Source organism: Raphanus sativus, unplaced genomic scaffold, assembly GCF_000801105.2.
Source record: "Raphanus sativus cultivar WK10039 unplaced genomic scaffold, ASM80110v3 Scaffold2403, whole genome shotgun sequence".
NCBI lineage: Eukaryota > Viridiplantae > Streptophyta > Magnoliopsida > Brassicales > Brassicaceae > Raphanus > Raphanus sativus.
Window position 1 is genome coordinate 1 of NW_026617711.1, and position 15,740 is coordinate 15,740.

The window sequence follows — 15,740 nt, forward strand, 5'->3', positions numbered from 1 at the left end:
TGTTAGAATAACAGTTAAGCCATGTCCCGCCAATTGTTTGACCATCTCAAATCCTATCCCTCTATTCGCACCCGTTACCACCGCCACAGTTTCAGAGGTCCACCACCTAACAACAATATTTGTATCAGCATTTTCAAGAAAAAGATTTCTCTAGCAAAAACAAAAGATCAAATGAATCTCCTAAATGACATAATATTATCATAGCTTCTGATTAAAGATCAAAACATAAAATGGTTCACCGACAAACAAGATAAAACAACAAAGTCATTCTTACCTCTGGTGATCGGAGTAAGGAATAGTACGAAGGAGAGAGACTTGTTGGAGTCTCTTGTCTCGTTTCTCCTTGCTTCCGACCATCTTTGTCTCTGTTTTACGATTCGAAGTTTCTTTTTTTTTTATTCAATGTGAATATGCAGAGGATTAAACTTTTCTCATCTCCCTCTCTGGCAGATTCTTCTCATCCTTTTTGTGGATCAAAGGTCAATCTCCCCACTTTTTGCGTGAGTTTTGTGTGGCCTCTCGTTTTTCAAATTTTCACAATGGTTCTATTTATAGATCCAAGTTTTTTGTTTAGAGGAGTAGAATTAGCCTGTAGTGATTCAGTTGTGCATTTTGGTTCAATCTCTTATTTCATATATTCTGTAAAAAAAATATTACTAATTGTTTTGCTATAAAAAGATAATACAAAATACCTTTTACATATATTTTGAATTTCTTTTATTTTCAAAATAAAATATTAATTGGTAAAAATTTTATGCTATTTGTTGCTTTATTAAGAAAAAACCCATATAAAGTTCTTTACTTTGTTTCCTGATGGTGGACCTAATTCTCTTGCCATTTTTTTCCAATGGTGAGCACGGTTATGGTGCTTGCATTGTATCACAGTTGTTCTTCTTTAAACTATACAACCTTTGCTTCGTTTTGCACCGTTTTTGTCGACAACATAAGGTTACACTTTCCAAAGAGAACAATTTAAACATACGACCAAAAAGCATAAAAGGAAATCTACAGTCAAGTACTCATGTGGGTGCATGCGCACATATATGTATACATATATAATTAAGTAAATTGTATAAAAGAAGTAAAATTACGAGAAACATAACTCAATGCATCTTTTTCTCTTGCTTTTGTTGCTTATGCCTTTTAGCTCTGTGTTCTCCTTTAGAAATTCTCTTTGTGGAAGGAAAATCTAGTGCTTGTCTTGTGGGTGAAATCTAAAGCTAAATGCCTTAGCTCCTTTGTCAATGCTGGTGCTCCACAGTAGAATACTCCTGCACAATGTTGTTAATATCATTCCATATGTTATATCATCTCTACATATACTCTACCAAATTAGTATTCTTTTAGCTGATGATTTTATAATAACCGTGAGAAGATGATGTGAACTTACCAACTTTAGTGTTAGGATGATCCATGGCTATGCGTTTGTAAACATTTCTCCAATTAGGTTTAGCAAAATGGGACATAACTCTTGTTCCAGAGACAATATCGACGCCGTTCTTTGCATGGTTTAGTGATTGAAGCATATGTATAAGCGCAGAACGGGCGTCGCCTTCTTCGTAGACGCTTGTACAATAATTATGAAGCTCGATGACACGGTTGGTATCTCTTTCCGCGACCTCGTTCATTATGTTCTTAAACCAATCGAAAGAGCCTTGCTCACGCGTAACCCAGTAGAAGTAAGCCCTACGTGTCCTGAAATTCTCTTTCTTGTTTCGTTGTTGTGGTTCACTTGTTCCATGCTCCATTCGGCTGAGTTGGGCTTGTTCTTTGGCCCTGATGTTGTTGACAATGTCCTTGACGATACTGATCATTGGTGTGGCTCCGATTCCGAGACCAACCAGTAGAACCACCTCGTACTTTTTGTAGTCTTGGGCTGGTGCACCGTATGGACCATCAATCAAGACTTTCGGGAAGCTGTAGAATAAGAATTATTGCTATCATGGTCACAACTCTCTTTTCTATGATGAACCAATCTTATATTTTTCAACAAACACTAACGTAAATAGTATCGCGTAGGTTTCACTATAAAGAAACAAAACAATTTGGTCGTAATCAAATATTATGTTATAAATTCAAATTTGTCCATACACTCACATCTTTTAAAATCTAATATATGATTGAACGTTAGTTGAAGATAATAATGTATGTACTATATTAAATTACCTATATAACATTTTTAGTTAATGTCCTGTTCACTTTCTCTTGTGACTATTTTTTGTCCTGCTAGGCTGCTAGCTATATACGAGTGTATACAACTATAAGTAATGGTGGTGGCATTTGAAATTTCGAGATAGTTAACATTATAATAACGCCAAAACAAAATCGCACAAAACAAAACAATACTATAGTTTGGAATATTCTTAAAAGAATAGAATAATCATGCTTGTCCAAACAAATTAATTTGGCTTGTGAAACCTTAAAACCAAAACTAAGTAAAGTACATGACTTTTTTTTTTTTTTTTTTGGAACTCTAAGCAAACATGATCAAGTAAAGTACATGACTATAATAATAATATCCGACTAAAACATATTAATTTGGCATGTGAACACTTCAAACCAAAACCAAGGAGAAGTATATTATATATGCAAGTTTATTCGTACACCTGGATCTATGTTATATCTACATGTGATGTGCCTCAAAAACACAGATAGGAAACCATGAATACCATTTATAACTCGGCATCTCTTCAATTTGTTTTGTTTTTAATTAGTTTCCAAAGTAAGAAACTTGATATAGTAAATAAAACCACTCGGCAGTATGATTGACATGATGCAAAAATATTTTATAAAAACACCATCGAATGTTGACATTAAAAAGTAGAGTTTGACCTATCAACCTTTAATAATCCGTTTTAAGATATTGCAAGAGGAGGGACCCAAGATTTACGCGGTCACAAAAACACATGGAGAGGCAAAAAAATCATCGTGCTTGCATGATATATCAAATAATGTGTCTCCATCATATAAATAAGATAATGATAATTACGTTGATAGTTTTGTTTTAAGTTGTGGTCTCCCACCACTTATATTATGATGAGTTAGGTACAACATTGTTTGAATTTGTCACCCTTTATACCTAAAACCCCTTAACACATAAGAATGCTTTTTGTAAGTGGATATCACGATTTCATGATTCATCCTCTCAAAAACCTTCTAGAACCAAATCTTTCTTTTTTTTCTTTGCACGACTAAGTCATTTACGTGTAGAATTAGATTTGTCATTTTTTCAAGATATAGTGGTTAGGAATTTCACTTACTCGGGATTATTTGCACCATGCATCATGTCGGCTCTAAGCAGACCACTAACTCCAGCCGGAGGTGGCTTACACACCTGAAACAACACGCAAAACCAAACCATTCATATCAAAACTCTTTAATGTCAAAAAGTAGTTGGTTAATTAAAGACATTTATAAAATTACCTCAGAGAAGACTCCTTTGAGAGCCCTTGTCCAATCTCCAAGAACTCTAATGTGAACACTAAGGTAATCATCCTGTGGTGCAGAGGTGATTGAAAATGGATGCCTACATTTTGATTAAAACTCTCATTAGACATGTATAATGTCACAATGCAGAGAAATATATAATTTTGGTTTGCTTTTGTACCATTCAAATGGAGATACAGCAGCACAATTAACAAACATGTATTGACCGCTCTTGTATTTGAAGTTTTGAGGCCTTGACAAATGTATTGCCAAAACGTTTCCTGGATAAACTGCCACTTTCTTAATAGTCACCGCCTTGATGGTCGATCTGAATGCTCGTATCAACCTTTCACACGCGTATAGAACCACTGGTGCCACCAAATACATCCAGGTCTACACCAATCTCATGACCAAATGATTAGAAAATAGCTATATATATATGCTGTGATCTGTTAGGGGAATTGATTTTATTTACCGTTTTGTTGTGCCAGTCTTTGGTGAGATACAAGTAGTATCCATGAGCAACAAGGAGAATGTAGACTATAACGAACAAATGATGAGTGTACCAAAAGGCATTGAAGCTAGCTAGTTGCTTTAACGGTCCTGGAAGATTAAGCTTCCCTCTTCTGAACCAAGGAGTGGCTAGTGTGAAAGCAATCGCCATTAGCAGAATCATTACAAGTCCGGTTATACCTTCCACAGAGTTTACAAAATGCCAGTAGCTCTGTGGTTGCTCCTCCCCAAAGAACTGCCTTAAAGGCCTATATTGCTCTGGAGTTGCGTGTAGTAGCCGCGGAAAATCGCAAGATAAATGTGCACCGGCGTGCAACGCCACTCCAAGTAAAATCCCCACCGCTATAACCTAATGTTTTAACCATTAATTTGTCATCTAAGAAATTTGATTAATGAAAGGGTTATTTATATGTTTTGTGTCATTTTACCTTGTGGAAGTTGAGATTGTCATCAAATGGGACAACACGACCCAGCCTGGTCTTATTCCTAAGCCATGTGATGGTGTTTCTGCAAACAGGTAATAGAATCAAAGCCATGTTCAGCTTAACTGTTTCCGCTGCACCTTTGGCCATGCACACACAATCACCCATCACTGGATACACAGGGCTACGTCTGTATTGGATGTATTTGTATACAAAGAGTACGGCCATGGCTATGAGCCATAAAACTATCACCCAACATCTTTGCCAGTTGTCAATCACGAAGAATCTGAGTCCACGGTACCATCTCTTCAACGGGTTACGGTTAAACGTAGGCTTAAGCCTCTGACTCATCATTTGGCTCAGGTTCTTTCTCTCCCCAGTACTTGTTATTACAGACTGTGACGCCGCTTGCAAAAGCAGTGTCTCAAGACTTTCCAACTATTTCAAAGATTCACCACAAAATGATTTAGTCCTCAACTCAAATAACATGAGAAAATTCGTGTTTCCATTACTTACCATGATGTACCCTATATTATCTGGATCCAGCTCTTCCATGATAAGAGCTGCATACTCATCAGCTCTCTTCTGGATTGTATTCAGATTGTTTGCAGATGCACTAAGACTTATAATCTGTGAACAAAGTTAAACAGTGTCAAGTAAAAAAAAAACAATTTTTTTTTTTGAATACCAGGTTTAAGTCCGAAACCACAATATGTAATATTAGTTTCGTCGTAGATAACTTACCTCTCTAACTTCATCTTCGGTAAGTCTACCATCAGCATCTTTATCCACCCTGCATTTTATTTTTCAAAATTACCATCAGATTCACAAACAGAGAAAGAGAAACTTAACAGACAAGAAACTGAAAAACTGTACATGTCGAAGAATGTCTTAAGACGAGAATCAAAGCTCTGATCATTGATCTGTTCCCAAAACTCTTTAAGTTGATCACCATCGATCACTTCCCCTGTTATGTTCCTTCGTCTAGCCAACGCATCAAACAGCTCCAACGCAAACTCCTTGGAGTTCATCCCAATGCACTCGCCGAACTTGGTTCGCAGCAGCAGCCCACCGGTCGTCGCCGTGATCTGATTAAACCGCTTCTCGACGGCGGACCATCCCGCTCCGCCGTCGTTTTTGCTGATAAACTTAAGCCCCTTGAGAGCCTGAGCCGCGGCGGACTTCGTCCGGTCCAACTTAGCCGCGCCGCGGCCAGGCTTTCTCGTAGTGCTACTACCAGAGACGGACGTAATGCGCTTGAGCTCGTGAGAGACAGAGGCTAGACGCTTCACCACGGCCGTTTTTTTCTCGGTGCGGTTGCGTTTCAGAAGCGTGAGCTCTTGACTTTCTTCGACGCTGCTGCTGGATCCACCACCTTCCGATCCGGGTGATCTGAGGGTGTTTACAGACACCCTGTCGTCGTGAACGTCTACCGTGATGTCCACGTATGGAGGAGCACCACGCGCTCTCTGGCTCTGCTCCCCCGAGAATCCGGAGTTCTTGATCGCTGGTTTTTTGTAAACCGGCGGGAGTTGACCGCTCATCGGACCGCTCATGTAGCCGCTGCTTTCGGCTTCGGAGTTGTAGCCTGATCCTGACACTTCAAAGCTCACTCTCTGCATTTTTTATATAAAAACAAAAAAAAAACAAAAATCTCTCTTCTGCTTAATTTGACCGAAAATGAAAAATGATTATACTAGAAATTGTAGCAAAAATCTCCTTAATTCAGCGGAAACATTGTGATAGCAGATAGAACATTTTCACGAGAAAATCAATAAATTTTCCGGGAAAAATACTCTGTGATGTTCTTTCCTCTGAAAACTTTAGGGAAAGTAAACGATCTCTCGTGATTTATGATAGGAGAAATGAAAATGGATTTATGTATAAATACTGGTGAGGAGAGATGATTGGTTGTGTAAGAAAAATATATTTGAATAAAGAAGAGAGACGTGGTCCGAGTTGGCCCACCAGATTTGTCATTTGTGATGCAAAAGAAACAACCAAAACTGATAACGTGCAACTGTAATGCAAAAACCATTAACAAAATGAAATTTTTTAAAAAATCATAAGTTGAGTGATTATTCCCTTTTATTAAATTGAAAACAATAGTCCACTGTTTTTTAACAGGTCTGTACTCTGTAGCGAATGTTTGAAACTTATCAAAGTAATATATTCTTTAAGTAATCAAGAGTCTAAGAATTATATGATTATATTCGATGTTACCATTTAAAAACAGAAACAAATGTATAGGCAAATACAAATTTGTACACAGGTTGCATTTAAAAAGAAACTGCCTGTAGAACATGGAGGGTCTCCTTCCTAATACTAATAACCCTGTAAAAGAATTCCTATATGTTCTACAAAAGAATGATCAAAGCCGGCCAAAACAAGTTTACCAATTAAAAAAAATTCAAATAAGGTAAGGGAATTTAGAGCTGGTCGATACAAGACGTTTCCTGTGGATTGATGGATCGATACCACGGTTCTGATCATTACCAATGTGATATATTATAAAAGGATTGAAAAAATCACAAAGAATTAAAAGAGAATCATCTATTCTACTCGAAAGTAGGATAAATTCTGTAATGGGGGTTTTGTATATATCACGAAAAATAATTTGGAAATGAAAAATAGATAGTAATTGGACAGAAAATGGAATTCACCTTTTTTCTCTAAGTGATTTTTGATCTTCATTGTCAGAAAACAAAGTCATTTCATGGATTGTTTTTTACTTGTGTTAAGCTTAGAATAGGTTAGACTTGGTAGCTATCATTTCCAATAAACTTTTGAATTACCTTTGTAAATTATTTCTTGAATTTATAAGTCAAATGCAACTTTAAGCTGTGTGGCACAAGTTCTTGTCATTGGTCCAACAAATACGTGCGATGCTTCCTTTTTATCATCTTTGTTTCTTACCATGTTCTCATCACAAAACTTTTACTCACTCTCAATGGGAGAATTTTATCTGGAAATACCGTTAATATTGTCTAGTAATGATCATCGCATGGAGTTTTAAAATTAAGCCAGTACGAAGTATCAATTGCTACGACTAGAAAGCAATCGAGAAGTAGATCCCAAATAAAAACAGGGGAGGCATGATTTAGGGTTATTAACCTAAAAATGCTTGATGGTTGTATTCAGCTTCCAACTCATGTGGTAGCAATTATACCCAAAATTCTGTTACAAGGACTAGAGAACCAGAAAGAAGAATCTTATGTCAGTTCTATAGGTGTTTGTCTCCTCTATATAAGAGGTAAGAACTGCATAATCGCCATTATAAAACTTGTACAACTGAATCTAGTTACTTTTTTTCTATACTCCAGAAACAACCTTAGTTATCTCTGAGATCAAAATTACTCCAGTATGGACAACTCTGAAAAATTTCACGAGAAAGGCCATATATAAGATTAGGTGTTCAAATGGTCTCACAAATCTCGCCTGTATCCTTTCATGGATGAGGCCAAGGTCCTGATCGAGGTTTAATTGAGTAAAGCTTTTCCTAAGAAAGATCGTTTCTGGTGATAAAATAGATTTTATATCTATGGTGGATATATAATACGCTTTGTTGCCTACTGAATGCAGTAGATATAGGCAACTATGACACAAATTCAAACGCGCGCAGCTTGCACGCAGCAATGGCGAATGACATGGAGGTGGAGCAATATGTGATGATATGCCGCAAGTTCTGAGATAGTAACTCCTAACATAAACACCTTCATTTTGCCATGAGCTGAAACATTCACTTTCCAACGACTATTATATATGGAACCTCACATTTCCAGCAAACACGACTGCCATCGAGATGGTCTCTATTACATCACATCCAACCGCGTGCTTGCTAGTATCACCACAGTTGCATCGATTGAGTCTCTTTGTGGAGACTTCTATTCAGCTTCCACTATTGCTCATATTCGCTCTATTATTCAAATGGAGGGGTAAACAAGTTGAGAGATTGTGAACCTGTTAGCTTCGTTGGTTTCTATAGAAGGGGAAGATGATTCGCCACATTCAGACAAACTGTCCAAACTGATGGATCTTATTACGTACTCATTCGGGTATAAGAATCCCCATAGAAAGACCAGTTAAATCATTAACAAAGTTAAGAAAATGCATTGGCAAGTCACATGTCATGTGGAGGACGGTGGAGCCAAGATGGACGTGGCTAGATTTCTCCATCAAACTGATCCTTAAAGTCGATTGAGACGACCCCAGGCTTTTTCATTCTTTTCATCATCTCTATACAAAAATTGAATGCTAAGATGTCAAGGCTTGTAAAGTCTTTCTTCAGTATATGAATACGGTTAATTAAGAAAAAACGAGAAAGTGAATTAACACGAGAGAGAGATAATAGAAAAGTACACACGTTATTGCTTGCAACGAACGTAAAAAAACTCATGAATTGACATGCATGAGGAGAGAACTTGGGTAACCAATAAATTGACTCTCTTTTTGTTTGTCTCTAGTTATATTTCTTCTATTGGAAAGAAATTTCCACCGAAGAATTAAAAGGGAAGACAACTAGGAACCCTAAATTGGCACGGTTAGGCTAATAAGTTTTTGATTCTCTCTATTATGTAGTTTAGGACAGGGACCGCTTCTCTTTGTTTCATTCCGTGTGCAACTTGAGCTTCTTCTTGAGCAGTTGTGCTTGCGTTTGGTCCTTTAATTTCTCTTTTTTCAACGTTCTGCGTTTTCAACATTTGTTGACTTGTTGAGGGCATGGGTCAAATGTCAGATACCAGCATTTTGCTTTACAATTGTATTTATTTAGACATTAATGCTTCTCCTTCTTCACATCCAATATTTTTTTTTTCGGGAATGCTTATGACTAGGGCTGGGCGTTCGGGTACCCATTCGGGTTTCGGTTCAGTCCATTCGGGTTTCGGGTTTTCGGGGTTAAAGATTTCAGCCCCATTCGGATATTTCTAAATTTCGGTTCAGATTCGGTTCAGATCTTTGCGGGTTCGGTTCGGGTTCGGATAACCTATTTAAAATGTTTTTAAATTTTCAAAATCCATTATATACTTTAAATTTTCAAAATCTATAAGAGAGATAATATATTACATATAAATTTTCATAACATATATGTCAAAATATCTTAATTTAACATATAAATTGGTTTTCTTTGAATATTTGGATAAAGAATCAATAGATATTTAGCTATTTTGGTGTTTTCAGTATAATTTATCTATTTAAACATTTACTTTTGACTATTTACATATATTTTTCGAATATTTTAAAAAATTTAAAGGTATCTTATATATTTTTAATATTTTTAATATACATTATATATAAAAATAATGTATATATTTGAGTATATAAATTTATTTCGGATACATTCGGGTACCCACAATACTTCGGTTCGGATCGGGTTCGGTTTCGGTTCTTTAAATACCGAAATTTTGAACCCGTTCGGATATTTAATCAATTTCGGTTCGGATTCGGTGCTACTTTTTCGGATCGGGTTCGGTTCAGTTTTTCGGGTTCGGATTTTTTGCCCAGCCCTACTTATGACTAATTAAAAGATTACAAAGGCTAGATTTGCAGTAATTAAATTTAAATTCACAAGTATATAAAACATAAGTTTGACGAGGAAAAAAAACGTTATAACTACAGTAGAAGAAAAACCCCAAACTTTTGTTCTTTTCAGGGAAAAGCGCGTCAGACGTTATGTCACGCAAACTAGCATTTCATTGTTATCCTAACGCATTCCACATGTTATACGTTTATTTTTGAGGTTGTGCGAAAGACACCAGAACATTTGCTCTAATAACGTATCGAAAACAAAATAATTAGATGAGCCATCTTACCCAGAATGGCTTAAGTTAAGACTAACAAACAAACAATATCACCCCCTTCATTACTCATTAAACTGATACTTAAAACAATTAAACTCGGTAAACGTTAAATTCATAACATTTACATATTTGTTTTACCCAGAATGGCTTAAGTTAAGACTAACAAACAAACTATACCCAGAATGGCTTAAGTTAAGACAAAACCAGAAGAGTATGAAAAGCTATTGTCTACATAAAAACACGCTTACGCCTCTTTTAGTCTTCTATTACAAGATTGAACAAAAAAAAAAGTCCGCTATTACAAGCTAGGTTGCATGGAAGCTTCATCGGACGTACGCTTCCCGCTTCGGAATCGGAATCGGAATCGGAAGCTTGTGGAAGCTTGCGGAAACTCGCTTCCAAAGCGTTTCCAAAATATTCTCTTTAAATATCTTTTGGAAGCTTACGGTTCCGTTTTGGAATCACGTTTCCAATTTTTAAGACACAATGATATAAATCAATAAAAATATAAAATCATAGTTTTTAATTTATATAAAATCCAAAATTTAATAGTAATGAAATAGAGAGAATCAAAATATACAAACTCTAAAATTAATATTATAAATTATCCTTTTGTATTAAGGTTTTTATTAAATATATAGAATATATTAAAATATATATTTTCAATTATTTATGAAGTAATAAAAATAATTAATATAATAATTTATTTAAACTTATTTTATGTGTGTTTTCAAAGCTTTAATATGAAATCATTTGAAAATTATTATAAAAGAATAAGTGATTTATTTTAAATTTAAATCATATAATATTTAGTTTAAGATTTTATAAAATTTTCTTATATTTTAATATATATATATAGACAGATAGATACATGCTTCCAACACGTATCCGCTTCCTAAATTTTTGAAAAATTTCGCTTCCACGTTTCCATACGCTTCCGCTTCCACGTTTCTGCTTCCGTTTCCATGTAACATAGATTACAAGTAAACAATAGACAACAGTGAAAAGAATCTTCATCAAAACGCAAACGTGACTAACAAAATTGTAGCCAAACAGTCCCTTAAAGAATCCAGAGTTGCGTTTACATAAATATATAAATACTGTGTAATCCAATCCACAACTAACCGAATAATAACTAAAAAAGAAAACATTGCCGTGACGTCTCAGCTTACTTTTTGCTTCCTTTTCTCTAAATAATAATAATCTCACACCATTTTTGGCACAAATCGGAGATTTTTCTCACCGACGAAGACGATCATGGAAGTCTTATCTACTTCCACCTCGCCGCCTCTAACGCTCCACTCCCGCCGTCTCCCCTCTCCTTCCTCTCCCGTCACGACTTTCGCCGCTTCTTCCCTCTCCTCTTTCTCCTCCTCCTCCTACCTCGGAATCTCCCTCTCCAACCGCACGATCCGCCGCCTCACTCCAACAAACTCCCGCCACAAGAAACGAAACAAACAACTCCCCCCGATCTCCGCCGTTTTCGAGCGGTTCACGGAGCGAGCCATCAGAGCCATCATCTTCTCCCAGAAGGAAGCCAAGTCGCTGGGGAAAGACATGGTCTACCCTCAGCACATCCTCCTCGGCCTCATCGCCGAGGATCGCGACCCTCAGGGCTTCCTCGGATCCGGAATCGCCATAGACAAGGCGCGCGAGGTCGTCTCGAGTATCTGGGACGAAGCTAACTCCGATTCATCTACGGAGAGTAGTACTACTCCGTACTCCAAGTCGACGGACATGCCGTTCTCAATCAGCACGAAGCGTGTGTTCGAAGCTGCGGTTGAGTACTCCAGGACTCTGGAGTGTCAGTATATCGCTCCCGAGCATATAGCCGTTGGACTCTTCACCGTTGATGACGGGAGCGCCGGGAGAGTACTCAAGAGGTGGAGAAAACTAAACGGACTCTTCTCTTTTTGGATATGTTGTTGTGATGAAAAAAAAACAAAATTGATTTTGTTTGATGTGATGTGATTGTTTTGTTTAGATTGGGAGCGAATATGAATCTACTCACAGCAGCAGCGCTGACTAGGCTTAAAGGAGAGATTGCTAAAGACGGAAGAGAACCGCCTAAAGGGAGCTCTGACGCTTCTGGCAGAGTTGGTGGTCCTGGAAGAACCAAAGGTGACAGACTTCACCTTTTATTTTTTTGTTCTTATGAGTCTTACTGATGGACCTTTTTTTTAACTGTAATTTTTTTTTTTGTGTTACCAGAGAAAAGTGTATTGGAACAGTTCTGTGTGGATCTTACGGCAAGAGCTGGTGAGGGGCGTATTGATCCTGTTATTGGCAGGGAGAAGGAGGTTCAGAGAGTTATCCAGATACTTTGCCGCAGAACTAAAAACAACCCGATTCTTCTCGGTGAGGCTGGTGTTGGGAAGACTGCCATTGCTGAAGGACTTGCCATTAGTATTGCAGAAGCAAATGCTCCTGGTTTTCTCTTGGTGCGTACCCGCATCTAAGCTATATGTACATGGCCAGTTTTGTCAACCTTGTACATGACCAGTTTTGTTTGTTGCTCTATGTAGACAAAGCGCATCTTGTCCCTGGATATAGGACTGCTAATGGCTGGTGCGAAGGAAAGGGGAGAACTTGAGTCACGCGTCACTGCTTTGATAAGCGAAGTTAAAAAATCAGGTTATTGATCCCAAAATACTAATACATACTGTTGAGTTATCATGATACATTCCTGACACATTTTTTGTTTTGTTTTGCTTTCTTATAGGTAAGGTCATTCTCTTCGTAGATGAAGTGCACACTCTTATTGGATCTGGCACCGTCGGAAGAGGAAACAAAGGGTCTGGTCTTGACATTGCTAATCTCTTGAAACCACCACTTGGAAGGGGTGAACTTCAGGTACGTATTCTGAATGAATTGACTTTCTGCTTCTTTGTGCTCAAATATTTTAGTAAAACTGAAACAGTAATGTTTCCACTTCTGTCTGGATGTAGTTCATATGAAAATATAACAGAATCAAAAGTTCTACTGAAACATATGCTAATTATATAGTGTACTAACAATCAATAATCAAACCATTTGCAGTGTATTGCATCCACGACCCTTGATGAATTTAGGAGTCAGTTTGAGAAGGACAAAGCACTAGCAAGGAGATTCCAGCCTGTGTTGATTGACGAGCCAAGCGAGGTTTCCTCTACAAGCACAGTGTTTTCTAATCTTATCAAACCAAACAAACATCTGTTTTTCTTATCTAGTGTTTTTCAACTTAACAACAATTTTAGGAAGACGCGGTGAAGATTTTGCTTGGCCTTCGTGAAAAATACGAAGCCCATCACAACTGCAAATACACTATGGAAGCCATAGATGCTGCAGTGTACCTTTCATCGCGATACATCGCGGATAGATTTCTTCCGGATAAAGCTATCGATCTTATTGATGAGGCGGGAAGCAGAGCTCGCATCGAAGCTTTTAGAAAGAAAAAGGAGGATGCAATCTGTATCCTTTCGAAGCCGCCGGATGATTACTGGCAAGAGATCAGAACTGTTCAGGCCATGCACGAAGTGGTAACAGACTTAGGCATTTGCACTTGCATGTTTATCGTATTTACCTATTAAACGGTTTCAATAATTTTTCTGTTAATAGGTTCTATCAAGCAGGCCGAACCAGGATGAGAGTAATGCCGTTGCGGACGAGCCTGGTGAACTAGTCGAGGAGTCTTCTCCGCCGCCTGCAGCAGGAAACGATGAGTATGATTAACTGCTTTTACATATTTGCAAATAGTTAATTTTAAAAAATTAAAGAAGGAACCTTCATAATATTTGTTTGATTCTGTTTTCAGGCCTATAGAGGTGGGACCTGATGATATTGCAGCGGTTGCATCGGCTTGGTCTGGAATTCCAGTTCAACAGATCACTGCAGATGAAAGAATGCTTCTTATGGGTCTAGAAGATCAGCTAAGAGGCAGAGTTGTTGGTCAAGACGAGGCTGTAGCTGCCATATCTCGAGCTGTGAAGAGGTCACGGGTTGGCTTAAAAGATCCTGACCGTCCAATTGCCGCTATGCTTTTCTGTGGACCAACTGGAGTTGGCAAAACCGAACTCACAAAAGCTTTAGCAGCTAATTATTTCGGATCGGTACAGCTAACAGCTTCGTTAACTTTGTAATGCTTGATGGCATATGATATGGTCACTGAACTGGTTTCTTTTATTGGTCAATGCAGGAGGAATCTATGCTGAGACTGGACATGAGTGAGTACATGGAGCGTCATACCGTGAGCAAGTTGATAGGCTCTCCTCCAGGATATGTTGGTTTTGAAGAAGGTGGAATGCTAACTGAAGCTATCAGGAGACGTCCTTTTACAGTGGTTTTGTTCGACGAGATAGAGAAAGCCCATCCTGATATTTTCAATATTCTTCTCCAGCTGTTCGAAGACGGCCATCTCACCGATTCACAGGTTCTATGTCCCACATTTATACTTATTTTCTAGCTTCTTCAAGAGACATACAGAGTTGAAGTTTATGTTGGGTATGTTATTTGACAGGGAAGGAGAGTATCTTTCAAGAACGCACTGATCATAATGACCTCTAACGTTGGATCATCAGCCATTGCCAAGGGAAGACAAAGGCAAATAGGTTTTATCCTCGACGATAACGAAGAGGAAGCATCTTACGCAGGAATGAAAGCTTTGGTAGTCGAAGAACTCAAGAACTACTTCCGTCCAGAGCTCTTGAACCGGATAGACGAAATCGTCATCTTCAGACAGCTCGAGCAAGCTCAGGTTAGCCATTTTCTCAACCTCTTAATCCTAAAAGATTAAAATTCATTAATTAGAAAGAAAAAAAATCAAATGTTCAACTCTGATTTTGCAGATGATGGAGATCCTGAACCTGATGTTACAAGACTTGAAGTCGAGGCTTGTGGCACTTGGAGTCGGTTTAGAGGTGTCTGAACCTGTCAAAGAGCTTATATGCAGACAAGGCTATGATCCGGCCTACGGTGCACGACCACTGCGTAGAACCGTCACAGAGATTGTGGAAGATCCACTCAGCGAAGCCTTTCTTGCTGGGAGCTTCAAGCCCGGTGACACGGCATTTGTGGTTCTCGATGATACTGGAAACCCTTCGGTTCGGACCAAACCAGATTCTTACAGTGTACGAGTTACCGACAAGACATCAATCGCATAGATTTCACCATTGGAGGATTGTATATAAAGATTCTTTGGTTATACTCACTCGTCTTGTACGTGAATCTCAATTGCTTATTGCAAACATGTGTATATATATAAAGATACATAGTGATTAGTGCGTGAGGTAATTGTAATAGCTTTATGTATTTCTTACTCGAATTATATTAATACCACATTATCAAATTATTAATATTTAATAAGATATTTGAAAATATCTAAGCTTTCAAATAAAATCATCAAAACCCAAACATTTATTTAAGTACAAATCTTATCTCGTATTTTGAGCAAATGCTTTGAAAACACCTGTCAAATCTAGTTGAATTTTAAAACCCGCAAATTCTTTACCAATTAACAAAACTTATAAAATATATTAAAAATGAATACAGTTTTTATTAAATTTAAAAGTAAGTATCCAGTAGATTATTTACCGAATCAAAATCT

At 37.6% G+C, this 15,740-nt stretch overlaps 2 protein-coding genes across 2 annotated transcripts; one reads left to right on the plus strand and one right to left on the minus strand.

The window, feature by feature from the left end:
* Window positions 1-929: 929 nt before the first annotated feature.
* Window positions 930-6,220, minus strand: LOC130505589 (respiratory burst oxidase homolog protein C-like). The gene is made up of 10 exons (XM_057000186.1): window positions 5,238-6,220; window positions 5,106-5,154; window positions 4,878-4,991; window positions 4,368-4,799; window positions 3,902-4,288; window positions 3,608-3,819; window positions 3,424-3,526; window positions 3,261-3,334; window positions 1,391-1,917; window positions 930-1,271 (listed from the first exon to the last, which is right to left on the minus strand). Exons 1-10 carry the CDS (start codon window positions 5,981-5,983, stop codon window positions 1,162-1,164), a joined length of 2,754 nt encoding a protein of 917 aa, XP_056856166.1. The 5' UTR covers window positions 5,984-6,220; the 3' UTR covers window positions 930-1,161.
* A 5,067-nt stretch (window positions 6,221-11,287) lies between these two features.
* LOC108847492 (chaperone protein ClpD, chloroplastic) lies at window positions 11,288-15,491 on the plus strand. Its single transcript, XM_018620739.2, has 12 exons — window positions 11,288-12,042; window positions 12,144-12,280; window positions 12,371-12,600; window positions 12,685-12,793; window positions 12,882-13,012; window positions 13,199-13,300; window positions 13,396-13,677; window positions 13,757-13,860; window positions 13,953-14,247; window positions 14,334-14,567; window positions 14,655-14,891; window positions 14,983-15,491. The coding sequence occupies exons 1-12, from the start codon at window positions 11,417-11,419 to the stop codon at window positions 15,295-15,297; spliced, it is 2,802 nt and encodes a 933-aa protein (XP_018476241.2). The 5' UTR covers window positions 11,288-11,416; the 3' UTR covers window positions 15,298-15,491.
* Window positions 15,492-15,740: the final 249 nt, after the last annotated feature.

What these genes read in the sequence shown, in the direction of transcription:
- LOC130505589 (XM_057000186.1), bottom strand. Translation starts at nt 5,983, where the DNA reads ATGCAGAGAGTGAGCTTTGAAGTGTCAGGATCAGGCTACAACTCCGAA. An exon ending in CTTAAGACATTCTTCGACAT is followed by an intron (nt 5,155 to 5,237) that starts GTACAGTTTTTC and finishes AATAAAATGCAG; the next exon opens with GGTGGATAAAGATGCTGATG. An exon ending in TCATCCTAACACTAAAGTTG is followed by an intron (nt 1,272 to 1,390) that starts GTAAGTTCACAT and finishes AACATTGTGCAG; the next exon opens with GAGTATTCTACTGTGGAGCA.
- LOC108847492 (XM_018620739.2), top strand. Translation starts at nt 11,417, where the DNA reads ATGGAAGTCTTATCTACTTCCACCTCGCCGCCTCTAACGCTCCACTCC. An exon ending in TTGGAAGGGGTGAACTTCAG is followed by an intron (nt 13,013 to 13,198) that starts GTACGTATTCTG and finishes AACCATTTGCAG; the next exon opens with TGTATTGCATCCACGACCCT. An exon ending in TGATTGACGAGCCAAGCGAG is followed by an intron (nt 13,301 to 13,395) that starts GTTTCCTCTACA and finishes CAACAATTTTAG; the next exon opens with GAAGACGCGGTGAAGATTTT.